Source organism: Myotis brandtii, unplaced genomic scaffold (genome assembly GCF_000412655.1).
Source record: "Myotis brandtii unplaced genomic scaffold, ASM41265v1 scaffold390, whole genome shotgun sequence".
NCBI lineage: Eukaryota > Metazoa > Chordata > Mammalia > Chiroptera > Vespertilionidae > Myotis > Myotis brandtii.
Genome location: NW_005364954.1, coordinates 1,736,408 through 1,759,268, shown reverse-complemented (window position 1 = coordinate 1,759,268; position 22,861 = coordinate 1,736,408). Strand labels below are relative to the sequence as shown.

General features: G+C 48.4%; 1 protein-coding gene across 4 annotated transcripts in view; it reads right to left on the bottom strand.

The window, feature by feature from the left end:
- Window positions 1–22,861, bottom strand: part of ASAP1 (ArfGAP with SH3 domain, ankyrin repeat and PH domain 1) — a 195,468-nt gene that overhangs the window by 46,098 nt on the left and 126,509 nt on the right. For all 4 annotated transcript variants that reach the window (XM_014544994.1, XM_014544995.1, XM_005872787.2 and 1 more), the window contains exons 5-9: window positions 15,650–15,795; window positions 3,931–4,005; window positions 3,396–3,445; window positions 2,064–2,193; window positions 784–869 (exon numbers count right to left, since the gene is read on the bottom strand). In XM_014544994.1, the coding sequence (XP_014400480.1) occupies window positions 784–869; window positions 2,064–2,193; window positions 3,396–3,445; window positions 3,931–4,005; window positions 15,650–15,795 (487 nt within the window). The remainder of the gene's footprint in view (window positions 1–783; window positions 870–2,063; window positions 2,194–3,395; window positions 3,446–3,930; window positions 4,006–15,649; window positions 15,796–22,861) is intronic.

Genomic DNA, 22,861 nt, shown 5'->3' with positions numbered 1-22,861 from the left:
CTTCTTTATTGATATCAGAGAGGGAGGGAGAGGGAGAGAGAGATAGAAACATCAATGATGAGAATCACTGATTGGCTGCTTCCTGCACGCCCCACATTGGGGATCGAGCCCACAACCCAGGCATGTGCCCTTGGCCAGAATCGAACACGGGAAACAGGTACATTTTCATGTAAAAATTACCAGAAAGCCCACAAAAGCGAACCCGGAAAGGAAACAAGGAGTGAAAAAGCAAATGTGGTGTCGCAGAGCCTCAAACGTCATAAACAGGGGGCCTGGCCACGCGAACAAACAAAAACGGGGACCGTGGGCGCCTCTCACAATATTCCAGCAACCCAGGCACAAGTGCAGTGTTCCTACTGCCCGAATGATGGCATTCGCCTAATGTAGATGGTGAAAAATATCACAAAACCCCAAGCAGGAAAATGCGGTACAAATGACGCTGTAACCGGTGAGATGCCGAGGAAGGAGGGAGGGAAGCGGGGCACTGGGAAGGCCTCTCCAGTGACAGGGACAGTGTCTGTAGGAGGGGCCACAAGGCCGTCACAGTAACGCCAGCCTTTCTAAGTTGCAGCGTTTCCAGGAGCCAAGCAGCTGCACTAATATGAGTGGCTGATTGATAGAAAACACTGACTACGGACAAGACCACTCACTGCATATGATCTGGCTGTGGGAGGCCTTCATAGCACTATGCAGTGACCGAATGAAGACCAGAGGAAAGAAGCAAGAAAACCGAAGCGCGGGCCCTTCCTCGGCTCCGAGTCCCCACGGCCACCTGCCACTTACTTGCACTGCGCGTGGTAATACTTGATGAGATTCTGCAGCAGGTCCACGCCCTTTTTGGTCTTGATCTCGTTGACTTTAATGAGATACTGTGGGAATAAAACAGAAGTGGATGCTGTCATTGCTGACAGGGCTCTCCGGGCAGGGTTTCGGGGGGCAGCCCCCAGCGTGAATCTGCACCAGGTACTGGCCTCGGCTATCTTCAGGGTGTGTGATCGGCACAGGCACTAGTAGACATTGGTTAGCACGTCAGCATGTTATAAACACCCGTGATTAGTTTACTAGACAAGCAGAAATCAACACAGCAAAGCATCCTGGGATAGCTGACTTATTTCCTCTGGTGCAGTGGCTCTCAAACTTAGGGTTCACGGGGTCAAGACCTGCAAGATGGACGATCCTTTGCTGAAAACAAGGGAATCAGCGTTCTCTCGAAGGGATATGCCATGAGGCATTAAAACTTTGAGACCAAGGAGGCGAGTTAGAATTTTTGCTACTAAAAATGAAAGGATGAAAGCAACGCATTAGTAACTTATGCATCAAACATCACAAGCTCTGATTTTCACAACTGGCCGAGGATTTCTGCCAACACTGTTTGCCTCTTGTTCACGTGTCTCATTGTATGGGAGTGTTCATGAGCAGACAAGTTTAAGAAGGAGCCAAAGGTTTATTGGGGTGGGGGAAAAATTAAGGAAGGAAACCTTAAAAGTGAGAAGATCCTATCCATTTTCAAAGTTTCCCAAAAGCACAAAAGGAATCCCATGAGTCAGTGTCAATGTCGGAAGGGGCTGGTCTCTCGGTCAAGGACGCCGGTGTCCAGTGGGAACACAGTTTGAGAACCACTGCTCTAAGTTGAAGGCAGCATGCTTTTCGTTGCATTTTTTTCATGAACTCAGAGGCTTTCTCAATGACCCCTGCATTTAAGCTTTCATTCAAACTAGACACAGGGTTAAAAACAAACAAACATGCTCTACACCTGTACCAGTAAAACCTAAGATTCACCCATGTTACCAAAATTTGCCTTTCCACACTCATTCACAGGCAACAGTAAAGTTCTCACCAAAGAATCCTGCTTTGGCTTAGAGCCCCACAGGCCCCAGGCTCAAAACAGGAGGCAACAGTGACAGGGACGATCCCAAAGGCTTGGAGAAAAATGAGATTAGAGTCCTTAAGTAACTGTCCCTCCTCTCCTGGTCAGACACAGCCGCTCTCAGGCAGGAAGGCTGCTGCCCGCAGGAGGGCCCCGCTAATGAAACTCTGGGCGAGTGGCTGAAGGCCCTCCGCACCTCGCACATCTGCAGCTGGAAGAGGCGCCGCTCCTTCTCCATCTCCTCCGCGATCTCGGCCCCTGTGATCTCCGTGCGGATCATCCCGTGCTGCTTCGCATGCTCTCTCTTCTCCTTCTCAATTTTTGTGCTGGAATGGAAGCAGATGCCACCATTAACACACATGCACACGCACACACACGCACGCATGCACGCACATCTTCCTTTCGATGAGAACCACGTGATCACAAGAGTTAACATGCAGGATCATCTAAGAACTCTTTATGTTCTAGGACCATGGTTGGCAAACTGCGGCTCGCGAGCCACATGCGGCTCTTTGGCCCCTTGAGTGTGGCTCTTCCACAAAATACCATTTTTTGGTATTTTGTGGAAGAGCCACACTCAAGGGGCCAAAGAGCCACATGTGGCTCGCGAGCCGTGGTTTGCCGAGCTGCAGTGTGCCGACCACTGTTCTAGGATATGCACAGTACTGACCACCAGACACTTCAAGGCCTTCTATTTCTGTGTAACTACTGTTGTACCATCCAGATCTGCAGTACTTCAATGGACAAAGCACATCTTGTTTTGTTGTTCCTGCGTCCCACAGAGGAGCTATATCCCACAACAGGTCCAGAGCAAGTGTTTTTCTCCCGTTTTGTGAACTCACACCCACTTCGTCAGGACTCAGTTCTGTCTGGGCCAAGTGCACGCCGCCACTTGCAGGCAGGGCAGTGCTCGGTCCACCCGTGAGCGTTTATGCCCCGCCCTCAGAGAAGGACGAGGTGGCCCACAGCCTTCATCCACGTCAGCGGGCCACGGTCAGCTGCATCTCTAACTGTCAGTGCACAACAGTCCTCCTAAGACAGCAAGTCTCTGACGATGCAGTTGTTACTATTATGTCAGCAATCATGAGAGTAGTTTCAGAGAAAAATATTTAATCCTCAATGTTTCTTTTGCTTGTCATGTTGCTGTTACTGCCGCCTTCGGAAATGCTTTTATTCTGTTATGTTTATAGTTATCGGGTTGTCAGCCAAGGTTTTTATTAAGTGCTGTAAAATATATTTCTCCTCCCATCCCCCGCACAGCCCGGTGTCAGGCGACTTGGGATCATACTAATAAAGGCACGTGCAATGCTCCGCGTGGAGGTGCGCCGGGCCCACGACCAGGGCTCCGCGCATGGCCTCCCTGACCCCTTACAGGAACCCACCAGGCAGGCCAACCTTTAGCCCTTACAAGCATGCACGACACAAGTTTTTGTCCTTGTAAGTTAAGGGCTCTGTCCTTTTCCCAGTCAATCTTTTTCTCAGGAAAATCATGACAATATAAAACAAAGAAGAAAAAAAAACCACTTACAACTTTGTCTCATAATCTTTCCAAGCTTTGTCGAATGGCTTCTTGAGATCCTTAGAAAAAAGAAAACGAAACCGAAATTAAATGTACTGTTGTTTAAAGGCGAGTAAATAATTCTGAAATAACATCCTAGCAAAACCGCTCTCCTCTGTGGGACGCTGGAAACTTTATACAAAAGCCACCTGCACACACATCACACGATTATTCCAGCGAGAGGCTTGAGATTGGCAGGGCGCGCATCCTGGCCACACGTCAGTGATGTGGGACCCAAGAGGCCCGCGGGGTCCAGCAGTGATGGAGCCCAGGCCCTGCCCCACCCACCAGGGCCCTCGCGCTTCCTCCAAGTGTCTGGTCTTGTTCCTCGGTCAATAACATCACGTGAAGTGGCACACTCTTCCGTGATCCTTTTCCAACAACATTTTTTTTTATGCTAAAAATGTTCCAGTGCCTTTCAAATACAAGTACCCCTATGATCTTAAAAGAGAAAAAAACCCCAATCCTTTCAAGTTACAGTGAAAATCAGATTCCGGACACTCACTCCTTTGACTCCCTTCAGGTCTCCTTTCAGCAGGGAGTCCAAGGTGAAGATCACATTGTGGCTCAGCCCCTGGAGCTGAAGACAAAGCAAAGGTGGAGCCGTTAGAGGGAGAGTGCACAGGGCAGGAGGCCGCTACTGCTGGCACTCCCCACGCACCAGTGCCAGGCAGCACCCGGGGCACCTGCCGGAGGGAGGACACCTCCAGGTCCCCCCGTGGCACCTGTGGGAAGGAGGACACCTCCAGATCAGGCGGCCTCGCTGGCCCTTCTACATCTCCTGAGCGGAGAGCTGCTGCCTGGATCCAGGCCGAGTGGCTGCAGGGCCTGTGCTCTGAACGGGGTGCTGCAGGGGACCCACACTTGTACAAACGATGCCTCGGATCATAGCTACAACTTTCCTGGTCCCTCCTACTGAAATGGCAGATCTTACTTTTTAAAAAATATACATTTTTATTTATTTCAGAGAGGAAAGGAGAGGGAGAGAGAAATAGCAATAGCAATGATGGAGAGAATCGTTGACTGTGGAGCCCACAATCCGGGCATGTGCTCTGACCGGAATCAAACCGTGACCTCCTGGTTCATAGGTTGATGCTTAACCACTGAGCCATGCTGGCCGGGCAGGCAGATCTTACTTTGACTTTTCTTCAAATGCCTCGGTCAGAGCAAGGAGAAGATTATACAACTGGCGTTCACTTCCTTTCTATATTCTTTAAAAAAATTTCCCTTTTTATATTCCTTTATGGCATTTACCATGATCTAAAACTATCCAGTTTGTTTATGTGTGTGTTCTGTCTCCCTGACCAGAACATATAAGGTCAACGCGGGCAGATCCGTGACTGTCCTGCTCACAACTGACCCTCAGCGCCCAGATTTCGTGAAAAGGACAAGGTATTTAGGAGGCGACGTCTATAGCTGGGGTGCAGCTTTCGTCACTGTTCTGAGCCAGTGCCTGGGTCTCTTTGATTTAAGATGGTGTAGACTCTACAGAGGAGAGAGATGAAGCTTGTCCATCCAAGGGAGGGATGGACAGGTGCAGGCAGAGTCGGCAACACCAGGACTGAGGTGGCTGTAGAGTACACTCTCTTCAAGGAGCTCCCAGTACAGTACGCCCTCACTAACAGCATCAATGAGTTCTGCACCTTGAAGCGAAATGAGACCACGAACCCACGTACACCACAGGCTAACTGATATAAACAAGGGTTAGGTTCCCACAGCATCTCGTCAGTATTAAAACAAGATGGACCTGTTAAATCGTGGAGAAACCAGTTTTAGTAGCATGGAACCAAGACATCATCCACCATTTACCAGGTGCCTATTCTTGGACACCCTCTGTCCTAGGGGCTGGGGAGGCAAAGACAGATAAAACACCACTGCTGCCTTCAGAGATCTCGCACCCCAGGGACGGGCAAGCGCAGGCAGAATGCAGTCAGCAAGCCCTCTTCCACCTTAACCCCGCGTGCTGCAGCAGAGGAGGAGGGAGAGGCTGGTGTGAGAAGGCCAGCACGTCCCTCACGGGCTTTGTGTATGCCCCACCTGACATCACCTCTACAGTGAGATATTCTACCAGCGGTTCTCAACCTGTGGGTCGCAGCCCCTGAAAATACATCCTGCATATCAGATATTTACATTACGATTCATAACAGTAGCAAAATCACGGAGATGAAGTAGCAACGAAAATAATTTTATGGTTGGGGGTCACCACCACATGAGGAACTGTATGAAAGGGTCGCGGCATTAGGAAGGTTGAGAACCACTGTAAGCTGTCCTGCCGGCTGCTGTGAGGACGGAATGAGCAGTGCACATGGCAAGTGCTGGCTTACTCCCCGCCACTAGGGAGCGCTGCGCACATGCTTGTCTGTAAAGGCTCTGCATAAAGAGAACAAGGTATGCGGTGCTTGAGTTATTTCTGAAAGGACACGGCACACTGCTGAGGCCCGGTCCCTCCAGACACTGGGTGGGCAAGGGGAGAGGGGCTTTTCACGCTGTACTTTTCTGCACTTTTTAAAGGTTTGGTAATATGCACTATATTGTTTACTCACAAAAAGTAAAACTTCTAAAACAAAAAATGAAAAGATAGCGATTATAAACCATTCCTTTTAAAAAATATTTTTATTGATTTCAGAGAGGAAGGGAGAGGGAGAGAGAGAGAGAAACCAATGATGAGAGAATCATGGATCAGCTGCTTCCTGCACACACCACACTGGGGATGGAGTCCTCAACCCGGGCATGTGCTCTGACCAGGAATCGAACCGCGACCTCCTGGCTCATAGGTCGACGCTCAACCACTGAGCCACGCCGGCCGGGCTATAAACCATTTCTAATGCCAGGTCGCCAATGCCTCAAATCCTCTGTGAGATGAAGCAGAAAAAACACCACCCCAGAACGCTATCGCCGCCCTGGTCTGAGAGCTGTGTGAGGAAGTAACGGCAGAAGAATTATGAAATCCGTGGTTAGTACTGAACGTGGGGTTTGAAGGAAGAGCCCCTCACCAGCCAGGGACTGACCACACAGCAAACACATGACACACGTCTGCACCTCGCAGTGGCGTCATGGCGGCCGGCTCGGGCAGGGCGGTGGCTGCAGGCGCCCTGGTGGGAAGCCTCAGGGGCTGAGAGTTTCCTGTGGTTATCCACACACACTCAAGTGGGGCTGATAAGAAAAACCCAGCAGGCAAACCAGTGTGCAGTATAGATCCAGTGTCCCCAGTGACAAGGACACAACTCAGAACTCACAGACTCTTCCCACCTACTCCCAGGAAAAGCAGGTTCATGGATAAAAACTGGCAAAGGAGGCTGTGTTCGTGGAAAGGGAATCGGAACTACCTGTCATTATAAAGACACAGCGAGACGGCAGAGAAAGCAGGCCCACCTCTCGAGGAGGAGATGGTTAGGAATTACTCACTGGGAGGCCAAACCAAGTCTCCCCTGGCGATTCCGTGCAGAGGGACTTGCTTTCCCCCTATCGTAAGGCACTGCTCTGGGACAGAGAGGAAGCCCGTGACTTTGCCGTTGGGGGATTCTGTGACTTTCCTGTTTGTTGTTTTGTGTGTGTGGTTTAAATTTATTTTCTAGTTCCCTTAGGAACACTTTTCATGGCCTGAGCAAGACCTGCAAACTGTTGTGTCACAACAGCATCTCCACAGGCGACTGCAGAGCAGCCATCAGAATACAGTGACAACACGGGGGACAGACTTCCTGTCGCACCTCCACTGTCTTCAACGATTTTTACTAAAAAGCCTTGCACAGCCCAGCTGGTGGGCTCAGTGGGTGAGCCAGGAGCTCACGGTTCGATTTCTGGTCAGGGCACATGCCCCAGCTGCAGGATCGATCCCCAGTGGGGCGTGCAGGAGGCAGCCAATTGATGATTCTCTCATCATTGATGTTTCTGTCCTTCTCTCCCTCTCCCTTTCTCTCTGAAATCAATAAAGTATTTTTTAAAAAACCTTTCAAATCTATCACATAGCTATCTTCCATTTGTTTTCCTAAAATTCTATTGATTCCATTCCCATTGACTCAACTCTACTCCCTTTTCTTTCCTTTCACGGTAATGGTGAATTAACAAGTTTTTTACGTGATTCCACATGACATGAGGCTGTAGAGCATGTTTTAAAAAGTACATCCTTTCCATGTTGTTGAGCCACCAGCACATTCAACCCCCTGGGGGAATGATGCTGAGGGGCGGTAAACCCAGCTGCTTCCCAAACAAACTGCCGCCCGCTTCCTTCCTCCCAGACGGGCCGTTTCTCCCGGGAGCACAGCCATCGAGCCCGACCACGAATTCGGGATAAACCAGTTGGGAGGAAGCTGAGGTCTAGCCTTTCACTGCGCAAAAGGGACTTGTGTGAGCAAATAAACTGTAATTAATACTGGTTTTGATAAAAATAACCATTTATTCCTTACAACTGTTTAGACACTACCAGACAGGGTACCAATACCCAGAAATCCCGGCTGTTGGTAATGACTTCACAGATAGTGTTCCTCTATGGACACACACACACAGCCACCTCCCCCCCAACCCCACTTCTGTCCTGATCTTTTCTACCTAACTGTAGAGCTTCACCACAACGAAAGGACCTCGCTTACCTGAATACCGACCCATCTCTCCCCTCTAGAAGGTGATGCTTAAGGGAGGCGCCTCATCTGTTCTGCTCACTAACTGACCAGAGCCCACGGCAGGAGCCGAGAAGCAGCCGCGGGTCCCTGCCCTGTGCTTTCTGGCCACCATGTGGGCCTGTGGTGGGTGCCCGAGCTGCCCTAGGAGCCCAGGTGAGGGGCGGCGAGGGGCAGTGCGAGGGCAGCACCTCCACGACACCTCCCTGCCGTGACCGCTGTTAGTGACTCATCACTGGCTGGCTTTGTCACCTGCATTAATTCTGACACCTCCCTCCCCTGCCCTTCACAGGCAGAGACAGTTTCCTGGAAGTTAGGCGGCTGCGGATCCAATTAAAACAATGAGCCAGCTCCCAGCAGGTCAGCCTGTTTCCCTGGGTAAGTTGGAGAGGGATGGGCCGGCGAGAGCTGCTCCCAGGACACGCTCCAGCCAGCAGCTTTGACAACTGGGAAGACAGCTCTAGGCCGGACATGCCTCCACCCGGCTGTGTCCCCGCTCGCTCTGTCCCTGAGAACATGGCAGGCCTATCAGGTCTGTAATGTACCTTCCAGTTACTATAACCTTATACATAATATGAGCTCTGGGGACACATTAAACACAGCAGGAAAAAATGCTGACCAATGGGAAACCGCAGCAGGGACACGCTCACACTGCCTCAGCGGCAGAGCGTGGCCCCCAACCCAGTAACGAATTAAACGTTAACTGAACAGTTCCCTGTGATGCTGAGGAGTTAGGGTCACGTCATCATTTTACTGCAGTATAAACACCACCTTTTGAAAAAGTCTCAAATATCGCAAGGAGAGCTTTCAGTGTGAGCCGAGCGAGGAGACTGCAGGATCCTGGGCTACAGGCAGCTTCTGCCCATTTCCTAACCAGCTGGACCGGCGAAGGAAGGGAAAATGCAAATATTACAAAATGAATTCACGCAGTGACGAAGGCCAGCACCTAAGTAACTATCATCACACACATGCAGAGGCTGCAGAGACGCTCTCTCGAGTGTAACTGCAAACAGTGAAAACCGGGAACAATGGGAAGTTCACACCAGGAGACTGGGGAAGTGAGTTTCAGTGGAATGACGGGCATGCTCCACCACTGCGGGCGCAGTCATGGGTGGGGCGGGGCCTGTGGGCTCTGCAGACCTGGGGAGGGGCTGCTGGTAACCGGGCTCCCTCCCCTTCAACCAGGCCACTCGGCTCCCGGAGGCTGTATGCTCCTAATTAAACAAAGGGCCTTGGGCTGTAATACTTCACAAAATAGGAAAACATTGCAAAATATATAAGTAAGTGAGAACTGGGCTATAAAATAGCACTACAGTATAAACCCCATGTTGTTAAAAATTTAGGATTAAAATAATACATATAAAAAAGATGTATGTGTAAACTGAAAAATGGTTAGAGGACACAGAGATATAGATAAATCTCAACTCCTCAGGGGTGGAGGTTATTGGTGATTTTTATTTTAGTCCCCTTTTCCCTGTATTTTCAAAGTTTTCAAGAATGAACTGGTATTATTTTTGTATTCAGAACATTATTAAAAAGAAGTATTACACAGAAGCACAAGAGGGCGATATGATCAACCCGCAGCCTACTTCTCACTCAACTTGTGATTTGATTTAATACAGGATGTGAACCAGATGGAGTGAATAAAGGTAAAAGCAATTAATTAGGTAATGGATTTGGAGGAACAAAGGTACAGCTTCCCTACAGCCCTAGGGAATTCTGAATCTCTGTCCAGAATGACAGTCCTCATTAGTGGTTCTCAACATGTGGCCCTCAGGCCGCCAACAGCGTCAGCACCCCCCCTGTCAGTACCCCCTGGAAACGTGTTAGAACAGAAATCTCAAACCTAGTTGGACGCTCGGAGGGCGAGGTGCAACCACCCCTGTGTAAACGAGCTTTCTAGGCGAGATGATGCAGGTCTTCTGGGCACCACTGCCTAAGGGAGCCCCATGTTCCCATAGAGAAGACCGCCTGCCTGTGGTCTGAGACATAACCACCAGGAGGAGAGAGCAGAGGTGAGTGGCTGCTCTGGAGACCTGGGAAAGGCCTGAGGAAAGGCGGGAACCCAATTACTCTATTGTGCCAAAGGCTTCGAACGGACAAGACTGAATTGAAGGGAAAAGCTTGGCTCTCCTGGAAGTTTTACAGAGAAAAATGGGTAGGTGTAGGGGAATCGGGGAATACGAGACTTCCTTAATGTAGAATGATGCATTATGTTCTGACGAATTCAATTTCAGTCAATGATGGGTTGCGTTTAGCGTCATCTCCCTACCTCAAGAATGAAAAGGAAAGCACTATTTTCCTTTGCATTGTGTGCAGCATCTGATTTCATTTCAGGGTAATTGTAAGAACAGGGGGAGTAGCGAAGATTTTAAGACCAAAATAAACGGGAAAGCAAGAGGAAAAAAAGCCTGTCTAGCTTCATTACGGTTTGAAAAAGACATCCCGACCCTAAAGATTTCTTTATTGTGTTTCAAATAATTAATCACTTATTTTGCAGTGATCAATTTTCAGACATTTAATTTCACTTCCATGCATGTCGTGTATAATTTGTTATGTGTAAACTAGAACAAAACCACGCTTCAAATCACATTTTCCTTGCCTTCACTGAACATCTCTATCACACTATACGTTTTACAACAATAAGCTTTTACTTAGCAAGCACCTCCAAGACACAAGTTAAAAACGTAATAAATTAAATCAACGAGCACACAGGCTTGCCACGTACTGGGAGAAAGCAACACCTCACAGTAGACGGTGTGTCTTCATTTAACGGGTAAGAAAGCAGACTTCTGTGCTGCCTCTGTCTGCACGGTCCTCCCGTGCTGGGCCAGGTCTTCATATTTTGAAGTCTCACTTCACTTGATCCTCATTGAATATTTTAGAATTCAAAGAATTTATCTAAATGGTGGCTGTGGAAGCCACCATCACTTGCTGTATCTCAAGGCCACCCATGCAGAAGAAGAACCTCCTTCGACCATACGCCTGTGATGCCAGGAAACGAAGTAAGTTTCCTCTACTTGTGGGCGGCGAAAAGCAGGAAGCGTAAGGAATCTGGCCCTATACCCATGCCCATCTTCCCTATGACATTAACTGGCGCGTCCGTGTAAACTATGACCATATTCTATAGCGGCAATCTCTTCGACAGAATGTGACAGTCAGCTCAGCAGAGAGCCCGGCACAGAGCTAACCCGTAGTTAAATGCTGGCTGAGCCAGGGCCAGAATCTACAAAGTCTCTTCTAATGTTTAAAGTACCGAAGTATAGTATCTAACGATCAATGCAGAATGCTGTTCAATGTTCCTATTTAAGGAAAAGAGCCTCTAAAAGCCCAAGAGAATAGTTTCATAAGCATCTACTCATTATCTGTGGCTCAGCCCAGGGGTCTCTCGCCCCTGAGGCCTCTCGTAATATCCCTGTTTTCTGGATGAATGTGCGAGTGAGCGAGTGAGTCTGCCTCTGTGACCTCGCTGGAGAATGGTGGGCAGAGACCTGACCTCCGCTTTATCTGACTTCAACGTCGTGGGGTTTCTGCTACTCTCTGCGCTTCCAATTGCTCAACACGGTTGGGCAACCAGTCAAGAGAAGGGCCCATTCTTTCTAGTGGAAGATGTAGTGACCCTCTCGTTGGAGACGGAATGAGTAGGCCGTTCCTTCATGTTTAAACCTAAAGGGACCAAGTGGAATAATAAAAAAAATAAAGAGGCACCTGGAAAGAAGCAACCAGCCTCAATATCAGACATTCCATATTGAAATGCAAGTAAGAAATAAATTCTGGAAGTGCAGGCGAGAAATGGAATAAGATGGAAACAAACAAAAAAGTGAAACGGATCACCTGACCCAGCACACCACCTACACCAGCCTTTCTCAAAGGAATTCACATCGCTTCTCAGACAACCAGGGTCGGGAAAGCCAGGAAAGGTCTCTCTTTATCGTAGGTGGTGCTCTTCAGTCTTTATCACACTTTATGCAAATATTCGAGCATTTCACTGCAGAAGTAAAACTGCACTGAATTATGAGGGCCTAGGAAGTCACCAGTGTGAGTGTGTGTGTGTGTGTGTGTGACGTAACATGCAATCGTCACCTTCTGAGATCTGTAGAATTCTGAATTTTGAAACATCCTACCCCAAGGGCTTTGGATAAGAGACTGTGGACTGGACGCTATGTACACCCAGTGTCTCTGTGTATAAATGTATAAAATTGCTTCAGAGGACATTACTTAGAAGTTAGAACGACACGATGATCTTTACTTTCTTATTTAATTTACTCCCTATTTCTGAAACTTGTATGTGGAACATGTTCGTTTATAACAGAAGGGAAAGGAAAACCTCCCTCTTCACCGCCTCCACCCGCAGGGCTGGACGGCTTTCCAGAGACTGTCCCGCAACACTCACCGCCTCCACCCGCAGGGCTGGACGGCTTTCCAGACTGTCCCGCAACCCGCAACATGAGCGGGCAGTGCCGCACCAGGACACGAGGGGTGTCTGGGGTCACTGACCCTCCCAATGATGCATCGCCATTCTGCGAAAAGAGGGGGTTTCTTAAGCCCAGGGCACCCTGTGGCTGCCAATTCACCGCTGAGTTTTCAGTGTTTCAAAGAACTTGAGAAATAATCTGCCAGCGATCTATATCCAGCCTGTGCATTTCCAGCTCTTCTCTTTGAGGGGGAAGAAAAGAAGAAGAAAAAAAAGACAAAAGCATCCTCAACCCAAACCACAATGCCCTACAGCCAGAGACTGCAAACAGGAAATGCCAGGCTGATGGAGAAATCTGCGCTGGGCTTCACCAGCTCTGAAGCAATGCCGCCCTCGACCTGCTGGGGGCGCTCGGGCTCTTAGGCGAGCTCTGCTCTGCAGAGGCTCAGGGACCACAGAGCCAGAGGCAGAGGGTCCTTCTGGGCCCCGCCTACTAATCTCAAACAGGGTTCACATATATTTTCTAAAACTACTGCTCCACGGGGGCTCTTGGGGCCAATCGTTTCCCTCTGCCTATGGAGAATCTATTCCACCCACGGGTACTCCTTCCCTGCCCCGCTCTGTGGTTTGGTGATTGAACGGAGGCAATGGGCTGACTCCCGGCCTTGCCAGCATTGCAGGCCATGCCGGCCGACAGTGGGAACAGAGCAGCCCAGGCAATGGCCTCACTGCTTTCCTTGAAAAGGTTCAAGGAAGGATGGGAAATAATTTCCGTATTGTGTTAATCACAGGAATAACAAAACATACTTGGAAACAGCTAAAACTCAACAGCATCCTTTCTTTTTGTTCTTTAGTTTTCCTTTTGTTTTTTTTAAAGACAAGGAAGCTGCATTGTAAAGAAAGCCTCGTTCATCAATACATTAACTACACAAGGGCATTCAAAGCAGAAAACCAGAAGATACGAAGGCCTGGAAACAAGGAATAGCCTCTGCTTCAGTTAAACAAACAACGCTGTGTCTGCAGATGGCTCTGACTAGGAAGGCATCCTTAACCAGAAGATACGAAGGCCTGGAAACAAGGAATAGCCTCTGCTTCAGTTAAACAAACAATGCTGTGTCCGCAGACCCAGACGGCTGACTAGGAAGGCATCCTTAAGTGGAGGCAGGGTGGGTTCAGCGAGACTGGTAAGCCAACGAAAGGAGTATTGATAATAATGTTTTAAGATGCTAAGGTCACCTAGCATATACCCCCAACCAAAAGCCATGCACTTAAAACCTTGACACCAAAACCTTGTAAACATCATCGATGAACCAGATCATGTCCACGATCCTGTGGCTTCTCCCCACTGAGAGGCGGCATCCCCCAGCCACACTCCACAGGCCACTTCTGGGAGGAAACAGCTCACCACTTCACCTTCGCGAGATGCTGACCACAGAGAGGGCTCTGACTAGAGGGAGAAATCCCAGCGAAAGGAAGAGAGACTACAGACGGCTGGTGCAGGAACAGCAGAGAAGTGAGGTTGGGATTTTGGCTCGTGTGGATGGCAGATACACACAGCGCGAAGGGACCTGCCGTGTGGGGAAGAGTGGGAATGGACTGGTCCGGGAAACCTGGAAGCGATGACTCTTGGCTGAAGCCAAGCAGATGGGGTCTCCTGGAAATGAAAGGTTGGCGAGATATCCCTGGGAAAAGAGTGACCTTGGGGAAAGCAGAGCTTCCTGCCCAGCCAGCCCTCACCAGTTACCACCAAAGGGAATCGTCAGTCTGCTGTCACTTCCTTTCTTCCCACCGCACCTCCCTTTGAGCTATGCCACCAGCAAAGAGGCAGGTGAAGCCCAGAGGAAGGAGAAATGAGAGGGCCCTTCTGAATAGAGACTGAAATAATGTAAGATTTACAGGAATATCATGAATTTACCAAAAAACCCCAAAGGATAGAGATACGTATGTGCTAAGATCAAAATGATCCTTTGAGAGTTTTAAAAAATAAGACATATTCTATCTTCAACTTTTCTTTTCTTTAAGATTCATTGTCACTTTAAGACTAAGTCAATGGCCTAAATCACAATTAGAGTTAAACTGCACGAAGACAGACACATACACACGTATATCTGTCCAGCACAATAGGGGAGAAATATTCTGATGTGTCAACTATTCGGGTTAATGTTCTACAGTAAAGGTTTCATTTTCCCAAGATTCTCTCGTGAGGCCACAGTGCCTATCGGGGTCAAGGCATCGAGTGTGAGATCTGGATCCTTACAGGAGGCCAAGGTGCACTAGCGAGAGACTGGGGAGGGAAAGGACAGACACAGCTCCAGCTCCTCCTCCTCCTCCTCCTCCTCCTCTTCCTCCTTCTCCTCCGGAAAAGGCTGGGGAAAGCATGGGAGAGCTTTTCCTGGGGCACCTTCCTACCTCCCTGTGCTCCTGCCTCTCGGGACTCCGGAGAAATGAGGCCTGATTGAATCAGCTCACAGAGCAGGACAGACACAGCTCCAGCTCCTCCTCCTCCTCCTCCGGAAAAGGCTGGAGAAAGCATGGAGAGCTTTTCCTGGGGCACCTTCCAACCTCCCTGTCCTCCTGCCTCTCGGGACTCCGGAGAAATGAGACCCGATTGAATCAGCTCACAGAGTGGACCTTTCTCAGTGTGGCACAGTGTGAGGCTGGTGGGCACAACCTGGGGGTGCCCAGACAGTACCGCCTGGTGACCAGGTCCCCACCCCCAACTCCGTGTCTCCTCCCAGGGTCAGCAGCTGCAGTGCCCAGGCCTTAGGGATGCTTCGGAAACCCCGGATTCCCTGAACCTCAAAATCTTTTTCTTGGTAGCGGGTTATAAGGATGAGGGGCACTGGGAGAGGTTAATTAATTTGTAAATCAGGGATCGAAATGCATGGTCATCTGCACACACATGAGATGGAACGTGTGTGTCCGACACAGACAGCGTCATCACTCTTTCAACCAATGAAAAGGCAAAAGCTGCTAAAAGTCATCCGAGACAGAGACAAAACAGTGGTAGAAGGTGGAAGGAATTCAGGTCAACCTGCTTCTCTCCAGCTCTACAAATCTACCCGCTATCAGCTGGGCGGGAGGTACAAATTCCAGGAGTCTCACCATGGCATTTCTTTACTTGTGACTCCATACTTAGGACTAAAAAGCTGTTTGGCTGTAATTAATAAGAAAAAATCACTTATGAAATGGCTTACCAGATTTTTCAGCAGGGTGGACAGTTCCTTTGTAAGAGTAGAAAATTTGACGAAAGCGGTGCCAAGATCTGGGTTGTCTCGACTTAAAAAATTACTCCCGAACTTATCCAGAACTTGGGCATAGTTTTCTTCATTTTGTACATGGTCTGAAAAAGAAGAAGACAGAGGAGCCTGAGCTGTTGTTTGCCACAGAACCGAGCTGTTGTGAACATTGATCGATCACTGGAAACTCCCAGCAGCAGGGAGAAACGCCATCTATTATTTACCGCACACGTCCAGGAGGTGGTTAGCGGGCACTGAGTGTTCTCACAATGGAAGGAGGTCTCCCTTTCGCCATCACAGCACTTAGTTCACTTCTATCCCCATGGACTCCCCACAGGTTGAGAGGTCAAGTAATCATCATACTTTCAAGCAATTAAGAAACTACGATGATCAGGAAATGAGAAAATTCTGCTTAGAAAAATCAACCCTGGAATGCCAAAGCCAAGCCCCCGTGTTCTAACATGAATCTCCCTGCAACTAATGTTACTTTCCTTTCATGTTTTCTGAGCGCTGGCCCTGAGGTGCAGCACTGGTAAGTGACGTGCTAGGGACTGTACACCCGGCTCCTGCGGGAAGGAGTCCTGCAGTGTGGGAGCGGCTGGCACGGCCCAGGGCTGTGCTCGGAGGTGATGGCACCATGTGCCCGTGGAGCGCTCCAGACGCCATGCTCACTCTCCACGTCTCTCCTCCTGCCGCGAGGACAGGGAGGCATGGATTTGTACAGAGGCCCACAGGAGATGCGTAATACCTACTGAATGAATAAATGAACAAATGTGTACCTACCTACTAAGACCCTGTCTTTAAAGGCTTATAAATTCAACACCTTTCTCGTTATAAAGCCTTTCCCTGAGTGGGCTGTGAGCCTTCCTTGCCCGTGATCCCCTGAGCCTCCTCGGTGGTGTTTCCCGCGTGTCGTATCATGTTTGTGTGAGTAGAGCTCTTTCCAGCCCCCCCACCAACCAGAGAGGCAGGTTGGCCTCCGGCTCACCTCGGCGTCCCCGCCCAACAGCCAGCGCCGCGGGTTTTCCGTGGGAGGCTCAGGAAGCGCCCAGTGGCTTGGATTTGCTGATTTCCTTTTCAGGAATTTAAGACACATTCCCTTCTTAAGCCTCCTAGGTTGTGCGATAATCCAGATGAAATTTTAAAGTATTTCACTCTCATCCAGCCGGTGTGGCTCAGTGCCTGAGCATCCACCCATGAAGCAAGAGGTCCCCAGTTCGATACCCGGTCAGGACACATGCCCGGGTTGCCGGCTCAATCCCCAGTAGGGGATGCAGGCGGCAGCTGATCAATGTCTCTCTCTTATCGATGTTTCTATCTCTTTACCCTCTCCCTCCTTCCTCTCTAAAATCAATAAACATTTTTAAAAAAATATTTCACTCTCGAAGACCCCCCGTCAATCACAGCGTGAGGGCAACGGGCACTGGAGAAGCGGAACACGGTCTGTGCTGGGGAGGCAGGCTCAGCACAGCAGAGGACAAGTGTCAGGCCGCCCGGGGAATGGAACGCGGCCGCAGCCTCCCGATCAGCAGCACATTAGACATTCACGGCGCCTGCAGTGGAGGCCAGCATTTCGGGCTGAGACAGTAACAGAGAAGACGCAGCCCTGCTCGCTGCCGGCATTCACGCAGAGAGGAGGCTCAGAAACACACCAAGGAAAGGCCACATGGGCTGGGCAGACAGGCGCCCGTGGTGGGTCTCTCTCTGGAGCTGCCGCCACCCCAACACCTTCTGCTGGAGGCCAAAGCGTTTCCGCTCGCGGAGACTCCCACCCGACACCCGACAGAGAAGAATCGGCCACCTGCCTGCCAGCTGCTTCCACCAGAAGGGTCTCCGTGGTCAATAAAGTATCAAGTTTTCGGTGTGTTTGCTTGAAATGATAAAATATTTCAAAGGAAAACCGAAGACCCATGTGCCTACCAACCAGTTAAGAGCCCTTTCTGACCCAGTGCCTTTCACAGCGTCACAGAGAACCTTCCCAGAACTCTGCACGGGGATCCTGGGCAGATGAAATATAAATGTGGTCTGAGAGCAGCAGAAGGGGAGACTGGGTATGTAAGCACAGGCTAGGGCAGGGAGCCTGTACGTTCTGCTAATTCCACAACTGAATAACCATACAGTCAATATCTAGATCTGTATCTATGGACATGCGTGTGTGTACACATTAACCACATATGTATGTACACATATCTATATAAAACTTCCTAGTGCAAACATATTTTAAAATACAAGAGCTAATTCAGTGAACTAGATCTTGAAATCATCCTAATAATCCTATTGAGGGTAGAAATGTTGGGAATTAAGTGTAAGTTGCTCAGAACAGTGCCTGGCATGTATATCAGACATCATTACCTCTACACCTATGCTGACAGAGAGACGTATCTAACATCAACCAGCATAGCCACTTATGCCTCACATTTTAAGGATTTTTCTTACAGGCTGCATCATAAATCTAAGAACGACAATTCACTGGAAAGATGATACAGACACACACATCCCTCTGTACAAAGTTAAGGTTTACCAAGCAGGTCTCCAACAGGCTCAGTGAGGGCAAGGATCCAGGATGCTGGTGGAGAGAAGAGGGAGCCCAGGGCGGAAGGCGGGGAGGATTACAGAGCACAGTAAGCAATTTGAATGGAATGTAAATTCAGGGGTTTAGCAAAGAAGAGGAAAATACAGGGCTTTGGTGGGGCTGCAGGGTGGGAAGTGCTGTCACAGACATGGGTGTGACTGGATGGGAGGCAGGAAGTGGCCCGAGCAGTTCAGGGCATTCCAGAGAGCAGGACAGAGCTGTTTTAAGATGCCCACTACATCCAACTGCCAGGGGCCTTGTGGGAGGTTGGTCAAGTGGGGGCTGTGGAGAAAGTAGGTGGGGATGGAGAGATCTGAGCCACCAATTGTGGAGATCCGTGCTTTTCAAGTATTTGTACGCAAGTTCTGGCATTCCTGGGATTGTTGCAGAAGGTAAGATAATTCTAAGAGCTAGGGGACTCCTTTCAGATCTGAAAAAAGGACAAAATAATATTGTCTTACCAACTAAACCAGAAAGGACCACTCCGTCAGGATTTCAACTGCTCTGGGGAGATGAGCCCCCTGCACTAGTCACGTGACATGTTCCGTCAGGTGGAAGGGCTTTCTCACTCACACACACACACACACACACACACACACGTCCCAGCATTTAACCCCGCAGGAGTAACTACACGGGAACTTCCTTTTCCAGTAATATGGCGACAACGGCTAGTCTGTGATTCTGTGACTGTAATTATGACGCCGTTGGTCAGCAGTGCCCGTGTAGTGGCACCCGTCACTGTGAATAGCCCCAAACACCTTTCAGGTAGTTTTATAGATAAAAAAGAGAAACTCAATGGTGAGGCCAGATTAGACTTTAGCTTCATTTGATTCCAAGCCCCATCTTCTCGCCACTGCTTCTTTCAAGGTCAAATGCAAGTGTAACCTCCTGGGCACACCTGCTATTCATTCTCTCCTGGGCCTTTTGCAGTGCGCGGTCCCCAGCGTCAGCGAATCTGTTGTATACGCAGGTCCCAGCGTTGGGCTGGGCACACAGTTAGTGCTCAGTAAAATGCTCACCGCATGTAGTGAAGTCTCTTCGAACAAGTCTTTTTCTTTCCTTCAAAACATACTCAGCGCTGGCCCTGTGCCAGGCACATAAAATACAATGAGCTATAACTGCAATAGTAAAGCCATGTAATACGAGCCATGAATTATAGCGCCAGGCTAGAGGGGGAAGTGGTACGTTCTTTTATACTATTCTACACATACTGTGTAGTACTAATCCCACTTTTAAAATTCTAATTAGCCCTAACCGGTTTGGCTCAGTGGATAGAGCAGTGATGGCGAACCTATGATACGCGTGTCAGAGGTGACACGCGAACTCATTTTTTTGGTTGATTAATGGCATTTAAACATATAAAATAAATATCAAAAATATAAATCTTTGTTTTACTATGGTTGCAAATATCAAAAAATTTCTATATGTGACACGGCACCAGAGTTAAGTTAGGGTTTTTCAAAATGCTGACACGCCGAGCTCAAAAGGTTCGCCATCACTGCATTAGACTATACTAATAAAAGCCTAGGTGACTGTCACGCCCTCGCATCATCACAAGATGGCCGCCCCCACGTCATCACAAGATGGGCGCTACAAGATGGCCACACCCCATGTTGTCACAAGATGGCAACACCCCCATGTTGTCACAAGATGGCTGCTCCATGTAGTCACAAGATGGCCACCACAAAAATGGCCACCCCCATGTCATCACAAGATGGCCACCACAAATGTTTCTAACTCTCTATCCCTCTCCCTTCCTCTCTGTAAAAAAAATCAATAAAATATATTTTTAAAAAATTCTAATTAAATTTGTTAATAAAATTACAAAAATAATTCTGACATTATCCTAAGACGTAGAAAGACAAAAATTATTTCCCTTCCTCTTCTCTAATCCCATCTCCTTGAAATAAGCAAAGCTGATCATCCTGAGTGAAATCTCAGAACTTTCTGAATGCTTAAAAAATATACACACAGACACAGACACAAATATAAGGGTTTTCTCCCCTTTTCTCACTTAATTAACAAATAAACTGATGGGATATTACAAGACTCTATGGCTTCCTTTTTTCCTAGTGAACAAAGATGAAGAAACTCAGTACAATTAAATGCAATGAATTATTTTCACCACGATTATATTCCATAACAAACTCTACCACAATTTATATAACCATGCACCTCCTGAGAGATGACTTCCAGTTTTTGCAAACGAAAAACAAGGCTGCAATAAATGTCCTTATACACAAGCTCCTATATGCGGCCACTTTATCTCTGAAAAGATATATTCACAAAAGCAGAATTGGTGAGGGGTAGGGTGTGCATTTCAAATTTTTATTAATATTGTCATGTTTCTTTCCAAAGCGGCTGGCTGTAGCCATTATATCCCCAATGGCAACAATAGGAAAGGATCTCTTTCTCTATAATCTCACCAGCACAAAGATGTCATTTTTTAATGTCATCGGATGTAAAAACTTGACTATCGTTGACCTGGGCAATCTTTACTGAAAAGACTTGGGTTTCCTGCCTTATGTTCCTAAACCTTCTAATGTTTAGTCTTTAAAAAACACACATTTACGTCTCCAATCCAATGTAATGTATTTCTTTATATAGCACGAGGAAGGGTTCTGACATTATTTAAAGAATGTTCCTGCCCTGGTCAGTGCGCTCAGTGGTTAGAGCGTCGACCTGTGCACATACCTGGGTTGCAGGTCAAAACTCTAGCTCAGCCTCTGTAAGAATCTGCCCCAACTCCTAGGATGTCTGTTATCTGAAGCTCAGCATTGCAGACTTCCATTTCTGCAGAAACTGACAAAATCCACTAACAGAACCCTGAGAACCGATGCCTGCGGAGCTCCCAGGGCGGCTCCTGCATTTACAGGCACTTGCAGACGCTCTGCTACGGCCAGGCCATCCCCTCTTCCGGCTCCATCCTTCGGGCTTCCTAACTGCCAGGTGAAATCCACATCACACTTCGGTTTGCTGGTGGCCCCCAACAAAAGCTAGAAAGGAAACCACCAATTCCTAGCCGATGCCGGCCTCCCACAGTATGACCACCCATCACTCAGTGGAGCCACGCTTGCTTTTCAATGGTGCAGTTTAAAAACACCTCCCCACATTTTATTTTTAATTCACAAGCTTTCACCAAGCACCTATGCTGGGAGACAAAGGTTACTTAACTCATTAGGTTTGTGGCCTTGGGTACATGCCTTAGTCCTTGTCAGCTTCAGCTTCTTGGTCTATAAACCACGTGTAAAGTAAGTAAAGAACCCATTAAAGACGGGTTCCTGACCTAGAGCAGGGGCTGGCCTGGGCAGACACCTCTGCACGTCTCTCCAGACAGTTTTGGCTCAGGCACACCTGTTAGCAAATCATTTTAAAGCACACCTTTCCAATCAAAGCTGATTTACTAACCACTTATTATGTATTAATACTGTATAGATTACACACATAGATCATGTACTAACATACTAGTTGTATCAATTAATGGTTCCAAAATCCCCTAAAATTGACTGAAAACTTCTGTGCCATGCCACCTAAGCATGCCGTCTGTAATTCAGAATACATACAGTGGAAAACAATGGAAAGAAACATGGCTAATTAGTGTTTTCTTCTTTTAGCTCATCACACAGCAAGTGTGTTAATAAACATTTTACCTTCACAATGAGAACAATAAAAAAGCAAACAAACAGAAAATGCCATTTTCCCAGGGTGTCCCAGAGCGGAAGCCCCTGCAGCTCTCCAGAAAGAACAAGAGCAGGTGTGCGCAGTTACCCGGAGCACGGAGATCTGAGAACACCCTCCTGCCGTCCGTGAATGCAGGTGACAGACTGGCCGTGCCAAGTCATCCCCGTCAGCCCCGAATCTGTCTGTCTCACAGCATCGATTATCCACGAGAAGCACCTCAGCATCAATAGCCACGGGCTTGATTTCCATACCCAAACGGGGCGTCAGAGAATCGGTAAGTAGTTACCTTCCTGGCTGAAGACTCAGCTGGCGAGTCCCTCCAGTCCTAGAAGCAGACTTTACCTTTAACATGCGTGGCCACATCCAAAGCACAAATCAATTCAACACAGAATGATCACAGAGCACGGCTGCCTTCAGATGCGTCTGTGTGGAGACCTGTGATGGGCCTGCTTCCTACGTGATGCTCCACGTGGTGAGGAGAGCATGTGCGAAAGAGGTCAGGTTGCAGCAAACCCGGGGAGAACACCACACTGAGATAAAGCCCGAGGCCAGCGTCCCTCCGCTCTCAGCTATACTTTAAGCGCAGCATTTTTATACAGGAAGAAACAAGCCTAGTTTGGTGAGACATAAACCATCAAAAGTGAGGTCCAAATGCAATTTGCAATAAGAGGCAGCAAGGTGTAGGCAGGCCTTAGAATCTTGATGGTAATTGTTAAGGAGAGTCTGTTCAAGGAGAGTGGTCCTTAAAGAAACTATAGCAAAAAGGATTGTTGGGAACGACTGAAAACCACAATGGTGTCTTTAACTGATGAGCTTTAACTTAGTACAACTGAAAGAACAAGAGAGCAAAAGCAATGTAAAGAGCAGTGGGGCCCCCATTCCAGTCAATGGGCATGTGAGTGGGGGGTGGGGGGTGG